This window comes from Pezoporus occidentalis, unplaced genomic scaffold (assembly GCF_034315485.1).
Source record: "Pezoporus occidentalis ecotype Australia unplaced genomic scaffold, CSIRO_AGI_Poc_V1 ctg2, whole genome shotgun sequence".
Taxonomy (NCBI): Eukaryota; Metazoa; Chordata; class Aves; order Psittaciformes; family Psittacidae; genus Pezoporus; species Pezoporus occidentalis.
The window spans coordinates 13,370,436-13,379,660 of record NW_026913855.1 but is presented as its reverse complement, the minus strand read 5'-3'; the positions used below and the strand labels follow the sequence as shown (position 1 = coordinate 13,379,660).

General features: G+C 39.5%; 1 protein-coding gene across 8 annotated transcripts in view; it reads left to right on the top strand.

Annotated features, from left to right (window-relative positions):
• Window positions 1–420: 420 nt before the first annotated feature.
• Window positions 421–9,225, top strand: part of MAK (male germ cell associated kinase) — a 29,327-nt gene continuing 20,522 nt past the window's right edge. The window contains exons 1-4 of one of the 8 annotated variants that reach the window (XM_062617876.1): window positions 421–438; window positions 5,467–5,802; window positions 7,513–7,567; window positions 8,493–8,614. In XM_062617876.1, coding sequence (XP_062473860.1) covers window positions 5,702–5,802; window positions 7,513–7,567; window positions 8,493–8,614 — 278 coding nt within the window. In that variant the 5' untranslated portion in view covers window positions 421–438; window positions 5,467–5,701. Of the gene's footprint in view, window positions 463–1,543; window positions 1,717–1,922; window positions 2,466–5,466; window positions 5,803–7,512; window positions 7,568–8,492; window positions 8,615–9,225 lie in introns of those variants that run through there. The other 7 variants (XM_062617873.1, XM_062617878.1, XM_062617879.1 and 4 more) reach the window with 7 other exon arrangements.

Below are 9,225 nucleotides of genomic sequence, written 5' to 3'. Positions count from 1 at the left end.
CCTTCCAACCTGAACCAGTCTGTGATTCTACTGACCATTAACAATAACGGCAATAAAGACACCCTCACGACGATCTGGTGTATCACGGTGCCACCTCCAGGCAGCGTGCGAGCTGGCTCTTGCTCCTGCTTCACACAACTCGCTGTCGTACCGCCTTTTGGCCTGTCACCGCCTCCCGTCCCCTTCGCTGCCCGGCTCCTAACACCCTCCTGGGCAGCACCAATACCTGCCCGCCCGCACGCACGGCCCTGCACCTACTCATTCTACCTCACACACGCTCCCTGCAGGGCCCGCCCGCCTCCCGCCATGGGCCACGTGACCGCAGCGGGAGGGGCGGGGCCACCGGCAGGCCCCTCTCTCCCCGGCAGCCCTGCCCTGTTGTCCCGGCGACGCGGCGGAGTTCTGGTGCCGGTTGTCGGCTCCTCCCGCAGCGCCACCGTGAGTGGGCAGCCGCGTTCGGGGGTAGGCGGGGAGGGGAGGGGAGGGGGAGCCTGGGTTGGTCCTTGGTGGGCGTCGTGAGTGGGTGTCCTCCGGGGCCGCGCCGACTGCCATGGGGGATGCGCGGGAGTGAAGGAGCTGCCGGTGTAGGCTGGAGGGGGAGCAGCCCGCGGCCCGGCATCCGTCCCTGAGCAGAGTGGCTTCTCCCGCCTCCAGGGATGGTATGGGCCGGGTCACCAGAGCTCTGGTGCCGTGGGAGCTACTCCGCTCTCCAGGGCTGGGCTTGGGAGCGGGAGGTTTGGGTGTGCAGTGTGTGGAGATGGGGTCCTGCCTGCTTTGGTTTCAGGAAGGCCGGTCCAGGCCTTGGCAGCCCGAAATGTGCAGGTTTATTGAAAGGAGGTGAATCTCTATTCATGAGAACCAGGGTGGAACTTCCAGGGCAGGCAGTCTTGACTTTCGTGGCCGGAATAAGCAACAGGAGGGTTGTGCTCCCCTTTCTGCCATTAGTTGGTATATAGTTACCAGCACGATTTTGAGAGACAACTGAGTGTCATCAGGTGAAACTAAAATTGGTATGGGAACGGGCATTTATGGAGATTTATAGTGGTGCAGGGACATTGAAACACGAGAATAGTCCCTGTTCCTTTTCCAAGGCACGATGCTGGATAGTCCAGCAGCAGGTCTCACTGAAACCATGACTATCCTGAAACTCACTGTGCCGCACACTGCGGTGCAGAAGGAGGTTCCACAGGGTGGGCAGAGGTAACCTTCTTGGCACAGAGTGGCACCATCCAGGCAGGTCACTGCTGAAACATTCTGAAAGAGTTGGTGTGTGTCACTTCGGTTTGAAACTTGAGCTGCTTCAGAACAAACCAAGGGAAAATGTATTCAGCAAACTGGAGTTCCCCCTTTTCAATATGTCCCATCCTGAATGGGGCATACCAAAATACATGCAAGTGTTTCACAAATAAGTGAAACAACATATTAGATTTTCAAAAATACCTTTTTTTGGGGGGATGGGGAGTGGTTTTTTTTTTGTTGTTGTTTTTTTTTAATATTTAACGCAGTATATTGGGAAGTACAACTTTTTGTCAGTGTTATTAATTCTTGCTTGCAGCTGAGCTGTCATGCTTTTAAATAACCACTCATCTTTTGATTAGAGTAATGGATTTGGGGTTAATCTCAAGAATTGGATCCGCCTGTCAAGAGGCCTGATTAGCGTCAGCTTTAGTGATACATAGTCACTACAAAGAAGGTTCTTGTGGCAGCAATTTGTTGGTGTGTTGTTGGTTGGTTGGTTTAATTTTTAAAATCTGTACAGTACATGCTGTACTGTGCGATGCTGCCAGATTTGACCCTTGAGAGTAGTACCATGCTCTGTGAATGGTTTTGGTGATTTCAGCACTTACTGTAAACAGGTTGGTGAAATTGGGTTGAAAGTGCTTTGCTTATCTGTGTGGGAGGTCTTCATTGAGTCATGTATCCCAGTTTGTATTTCAGTTTGAGGGTAGCCTGTTTACCATGCAAATGTAAAACTTTTGGTAATGCCTGATACTTGTGTAGCAGAAATGCAGATGATTTGCTGTTACCCATTACATTCTGAAATGCAATTCAGACATTAAAATAATTTGAAGTTGCTGCTAGTGCTTAGAATAAACCAGCAGTAGTACAGTAAAAGTAAAAACTTGCTTAAATTATTTAGTACTTGTTCAGATTTTCTAAATTTACACCGATAACTAGATTCTTTCAAGCTATTGTATTTTGTCCTCTATTTGTCCCCTACTTTAATTCTTCTTTAATCCTGTGTGAAGAGATTATGGGCAGTATGTCATTAAGAGTATCAAACAAGCTGTTGTTTACCATAGGATTTCTCTTTTCAGTTTGGTAGCTGGCTATTATGACAGTTTTACATTTCAGAGCTTCATATCACTGAAGAAATATCATCATATAAGCTTTAGGATGGGAAAGACCACTTCAGGGACTTGTGTTAACCAGAAAAGGTAGATTGAGCCATTCCTTTTCCCCAGGTTGGTCCAAAAGAAAAAACTGAACTGCAAATCTGAAAAAAATAGAGACCCCAGAGAAAAATATTGCACATCTGAGCTGAGTACGTGTGGTGCAAAGTATGAAGTGTGCAGAAGTCTGTTGTAGCGAAATGTGAATCCCTAGAGCATTTACATTCTAACTCCTCATGCACTGTAATTCCAGTAAGACTGGAATAAGCCCTGACCCTGATGTCGCAGGAGGCTGATAAAAGCAAGTACTTGTCAACATCATTATTCTAATATTGGTGAGTAGTAGAGTCTTGCAGGATCCAGTGGTATGCTTCTTGGTCAGCAAACCTCTGTCACCCCACAGCATTTATTTTGGGCTACTGCATGCCATAGCATTGCCATAAAATTGATCATTTACTTGTCCACAGAACTCAATGCTTGTAGATATTTCTGTATGAAGGATAAATTCTCAAAAAGAGTCACACGTGATACCTGCAGTCCTTTTTTCACTGCATTTGGTTAGTTTTCAGTTTATAATGTCTCATTATAAGAATTCCCTTGTTTGTTGTTAACTGTAAGTGACCTAGATAATTCTTTCATAAGAGTCATCGGTGGAATGGCCTAGCATGGATCTGTGTGGTGGTGAGTGTATGTGATGTATATGGTGGTACATAGATGTTGTTGTTGGGGTAGGTAGTCTTCACGCCTGGTTTTGTGCATTTCCGTAGAGTGAATTTGACGCTTCTATTTGACTGTTGAAAGAACATGCTGACATTTCTGCACTTTACTTGACCAAGCTTTTTCGTAGCCTAAAAATTACAACGTACAGCAGAAAAGGAATAAGGTAATAAAATGTATTACAGAACAGACAAAATGCATAATCGTGTGTGTGATGTGTTACATTACATAGGACTACTGGAGGGAAGAAAAGCTGTATGTGTTGTTGTTTCAGATGCACATGCTGAAATAATAGAATTGGACAAAAGGAATAATTGTAAAAGCATGTGATTAATTTATACTCCAAAAATAACTAGGAAAGCTGATAGGATTTAGGCACCAAATTAGATCACTTAAAGGTCAAAACTTGAGGTTTGTGTCTAGATCTGGATGTATTTATTGCAAATACAGAAGTTTTCATCTTGACATTTTGGCTCATTAGAGAGTGAAAGGTTAGGCATGAAATGCATGGATGTTCTCCAAATTTTTTGTATGTGTAACTCTAGGCTCAGGCTCTCTTTGGCTGATATTGCTGAATCCCCTCCGAAAACCGTGTCTTAAACAATGTACAATGACATTTGTTGAAACAGAGAAACACAGGCACCCAAATCCTGTTAGGTTTAACTTTATGTTGTATGAAAGTGCAGTTTAGAACTCAGTCATAATTTGACTTGTCTATGATTGTTACGTGTTAAATCTGTTTTTTAGCTTTGTTATAGAACATGCTGTTAACCAGCTATCTAATTTTACTATAGTGATAGTTTTTTGGGAGGGAGTGGATAAAAAGTTCTTTGTTTTTCACTGCCAAACTGGTGGTTGTCTGGTGCAAAGATTATAAATTGAGATGTCTACTAGGTCACCTGTTACTGGCATCTTGACATGGAGTATCAAGGTATATGTTGCAACTTCTCCAAAGAAGCAGCATTTCAAGTAATAAGATCTTAGAAACATCAGTGTATTGTCAAGGCAGATGTTCCCTTTACGCAGCAGGCTAGTCTGCCTGAGAATGCTGCATTCACTCTTGTAAGAGGCCAATTTTATTGTTGAATTTTGCCAGGCCTGTAAATCTCAGGCCTGAGGCTTGTTACCAGCTGAATTTGAATTCCTTAATCTGTTTGGACAGCCTTACTAGCCTGTAGCTAGTTCTGGTGTAAGGATAAGGACAGCAGAGTTGCATGCTGAATCCTGCATCTTCTATAGAAGTAGGCTAACAGTGGATGCCAGTTGATTTGAGCTTTATTTTGCATTTTGGGACAGCAGAGACAAAATGTAGCAATAAGTCTGGAATTTGTTTAGCAAGCCATGGTTTGTTTGTGCTTAAGCCGTTTGGGTTACAGTGAATAAATGGTACAGTGATTGGTTGCTATATTTTCCTAGGCCTGGATAAATAAGTGGATGACTATTGTGAGTTTGCTTGAGTACCATAACAACAGTTTTAGGGTTACATCTAGTGGTCAGCTGGTGCTAAGGTTAGAATTGGGATTTGTACATAGGACTGATGGGAACTGGCCTTCATCTGAAGTGGTGACAGATAGTATTGTGTATAATGAAAGCTAGGGATCAGATTCAAGTTTGGATCAGGATTCAAATTAAGGTTTACATATATTCGAAGACAAAGATTCAACATTGATTAATACAAATTCTTTTCCAAATGACAGTTCACATCTAGCCTTGCATGCCAGTGCGTGTGAGCTTTATACTTCATTCTGCAGGCCTTGTAAAATTAAACAATAAATTGAACTCTTCAGCCACTGCTGTGCCTAATCCTAACTATAGCTATAGATTAAGAATTCTGTGCCTTCCAGAGCAAGGTATCCAAGTACATTTACAACAACTCAGTTTATGTTGGTGAAGAATGCAGTGTTTATTTTGCTTCTTCCCTAACTTCACACACAGCACGCCTGCTTACGCTACCAATCTAAAACACAGCATTCAGCTCTAGGTTTACCACAGCACCCTGTGCAAACTTCGGGTTCTTCTGTTTGTTTTCCCGAACTTCAGACCTGCCTTCATTACAGATTAGGAACCTGCTGCTGTCTGCAAATCAATAATAAGAAGTCCTGTTAGAAGGCACCAGGCTTAATCACACTTCTCTGGTTCTTGGGAATTATAACAGTAATCTTGATTCTTCAGTCTCTGTTTACTATAACCCTAATCCTAGACTGAGCACCTTCTGTGATTTGAAGATTTTAAAGGAACTACTTGCTTTGAAGAGTTATTTAAAGAAATGGGGGTTGTTACTGTTGACAAATAGTAGACTCTCTTTCCTAAAATACTGTAAAATTACTTACTAGCCCTTTTTGTTTGGTTGTTTTAGGATCTATATAAGAATGACCATGTTCTTCTGTCTCTTGAATTTTACATCTGGATCACAAAGTAACTGTAATTTGGAGAAGACTAGTGAATATCCTGTACCATTATGAGAAGATTTTCACCAACCTAAGAGAGTCTGGAAGAAAATTTCTCTAAGAAAATCAAAGATCATAGAATCCTTTGATAAGACAGAAGATATTTAGAATTTATAAGGTTTTGGTTATCTAGGTCTTAAAAAAATGAACCGTTACACAGTCATGAAACAACTAGGTGATGGCACCTATGGCAGTGTGTTGATGGGCAAGAGCAATGAGTCAGGAGAACTTGTGGCTATCAAAAGGTATGTGACATCTCAGTTCAGTAAAGGTACTTGCCAAAGCTTAAATATTTTCACTTTTAACTTTATTGTTGTCTCCATCTGTGTAGAATAGAAAGAAATGTCCTTTTTAAGGAAACTAACAGAATTATTTTTTTAATTAAGATACTTAATGAGGTGATTGTGGGTCAGCCTTCAGCTGACAGATCAAGAGAGAGACTCATTAGTTTGTATGTTACTGATTTATCTTGGCTTATAAAATTGCATGCTCCTTTTGTTCAGTCCAGACATACTTCCTTCTAAAAGTGGTATTGGTTGCTAACACAAGAGGAAAAGCAAAACTGAATGTGCAGTTGATTAATTAGGGTGTTTGTTTATTTACATGACTTGTAAGAATAACCATCTTAATGAGTGGATCTGAAAGGCCTTCCCACCCCCAGAGATCTTTTTAGGTGCTGCAGTACATTTGAGATACTGTTACAATGATAAATGCCAGGTGACAATCTGGTCAGGTAAACAAAGGCTGTCTCCTTGGATCCAATAAGGTTGTGTTATGCGTAGCCATCAGCATTGTCATACTTGTTTAAGAAGATTTTTACAAAACGACAATAATTGTACTACAGGAATGGGGAAGTTCCCCTTATATTCCTACAGAGCTGCAAGTTGAAATATCGGAAATTTTTTTTTTTCTTCTCCATTTATGGATTTATTGCAGAAAAATAATTGTAATATAATTGACTTCTGTTTTAAGAATTTCTGGGAGTTTCAGGTTTCCCCATATACTGCTAGTACTATTAGTTAAGTTGTTAATATTAATCTAAGCTAAAAAAAAAACTGAAATTTATTATTTTCATTATTTTTAGGCAGAAGGAGCAACACTTTGAGAAGTGTTTTTCATTCTCATGATTTCAGGATTTGGAGTTCTTTTGTGTGATTTTTAAGTCTGGAATTTGAGGGGGGTCAGTTTTGATTATTTTTAAATATATATATTATATATATTAATATACAATATGTTAAATATACATTATATATTTAAATATATTAATATAAATATTTATATATATTTATTTTTAGATATGTTTATTTTAAATTAAAATCATGGGTTTAAATCTCTTCACTCTAGCCACTAGAACTTTACAGCAATACAGCAACCCCATCCCAAGATCTCAGCAACACCGAGTATCTATGTTTGCACCTATACAAGACTTACAAATAAATGTGTTGCACTGTTATATATTAGACTGTTGTGTGTATGAGTATTGCTTGATGCTTGTAACCATTTCTGTTTGGTATTTAATACTTTGGAACAGGTTTGTAAAAATGATTGAGTCAGATGCTTAATTATAATGTTAAGCAGTCAAGATTGCAGATTTCAAAAATGCAATTCTCCTGTTTTCATAGAGTCTGCATCTTAAGCACAAAGAAGTGACTTTTCTGGTTTGAAATATCTCTCTCTTATGTGCAGTCTCACTCTTGCTCTCATTATTAAGAGCACAATTCAAGCAATACAAAGGGATTTGGTGTCCCTGATACTTTGGACTATCATGGTTTCCCTGGCTCTACTCCTCTAAAACAATGTTTGCAATCATCAAACACATTTCTAGCAACTCTCAGAGTTGAGTTTGGTTTTAATTATGTTGCTGATGGGTATTCTAGAGTGTTTTAAATTAAGTTCAAAATACAGCTAATCTGTGCGGCTCACTTAAAGTATTTTATCTTGGACTTGTATTTCAGAATGAAAAGAAAGTTCTATTCATGGGATGAATGTATGAATTTGAGAGAAGTCAAGGTAAAATGGTGAACATAGCACACTTAAAAATACGTGTTTGGTTGCATATGCATGAAGGAAAAGGGCATCTAAAATGTCCAAACATAAGGCCAAACTTTGTGAACTCTTTAAATGGGGGTGACAGATTCCACAAACCACAAAAACTCCTAGAGCTCCTGCCACTTTGTGAAATATCCCAGTGTTCTCAAGCAGTGGCCATGTCTCATAGCCAACCTCTTCTCTTTGAGAAAAATAAAGAAATGTATTCTCTGTGTGTGTTTTTGAGTTTTACCATCCAGCTCTTTCATTTTACTAGCAGATTTTCAGGTTATATATCCAGTCCTTATATCATGTATTTGGGGTATTTGTAAAAAGCACTGTGAGTTTTGGCTAGCTGAATGACAGAATAACGCTTGAAATTCAGGGCTTAAATTCCAACTCATCCCATGTTTCAGGCATCTGATTTTCTGTATGTATAAAACTCCCTAACAAAGGAGTTAGGCATACATAGTTTAGGTTTAATTTATTGGAGATGCACATAATTAGTATCTCCAAAAAGAACACCTGTAAGAGAATCTTTGTTCCTTGAAGTTTCATAACAAAAAAATTGTTGGGTTTTCTTATTCAGTTCTGTGAGCAAGAGCTGTTAGAGCTTCAGAACTGTCTTTCACTGTAGGGAATTAGGCTTTTGTGTTAATCACTCCAGCTATGGTAAAATCCTTAGAAGGTTTAAACTACTATTAGTATTGTTACTGTTTTGTTTTGAGATTAATTTTAAATGCTATTTGGTTGTTCTTTGAAACAGAGATTACAAGGTAAATATGGCCTGTCAGAGGGACATGTTTTGTAAATTCTGTTCTAGAAACTTGCACGTTAAAAATCTAGTTCTGCTAAGGAGTCAAAATCACTGTTGAGTTACCTGAAGCCATATTTTACTCTGTTACAGTCTCTGAAGAAGCTAAATCATGCCAATGTAATAAAATTGAAAGAAGTCATACGAGAAAATGACCACCTTTACTTTGTATTTGAATACATGAAGGAAAATCTTTATCAGCTAATGAAGGACAGGTATGTCTTTTTCACAAAAAAAAATACCATGCCATCATGTTTTATTCAATTATTGTTATACTGCCTTGAAGAACACATTGGAATTTCTGGGCTTGGCTCTTGTTGCAGCCCCACTGATGTGAACAGGAGTTGCTGCACCTGCAAAATTCTAAGGGTAGAATTTTGTAATGCTCTTGGAAATAACAGTTAGTTAGGTTGTTTACAGGGTAGTTTGCATATCTTTGGGTGTATAGCCATGAGAGAAATTCCAAGTACTTTTTTTTTCTTTTTTTTTTTCTTCATTAGTCTTCACTTTAGTATATGAAGGATTGGATGAGCACTGTTCTTTCTGCTTTTGCTCATGGATTTGGCTTAAGGTGGGGATTGTCATATGCATGTACCTGCATGCACACTCGTAAGACCTATTTACAGACTATGCGGTGTTGCAATCTTGGACAAACAGTACCTAGCAAGGCTTGAAAGGTGGACTTTGGAATAGGACCAGCATTTTCAGTAGCATTTTTCTTTGTTGAATTCTTTTGCCTTTAACGTCTGTTTCCTTCAGACATTGTCATGACTTTTTATCTCTTTACATAGAGAGCTCTTAGGTTCAAATCCTGAGATAACCAATA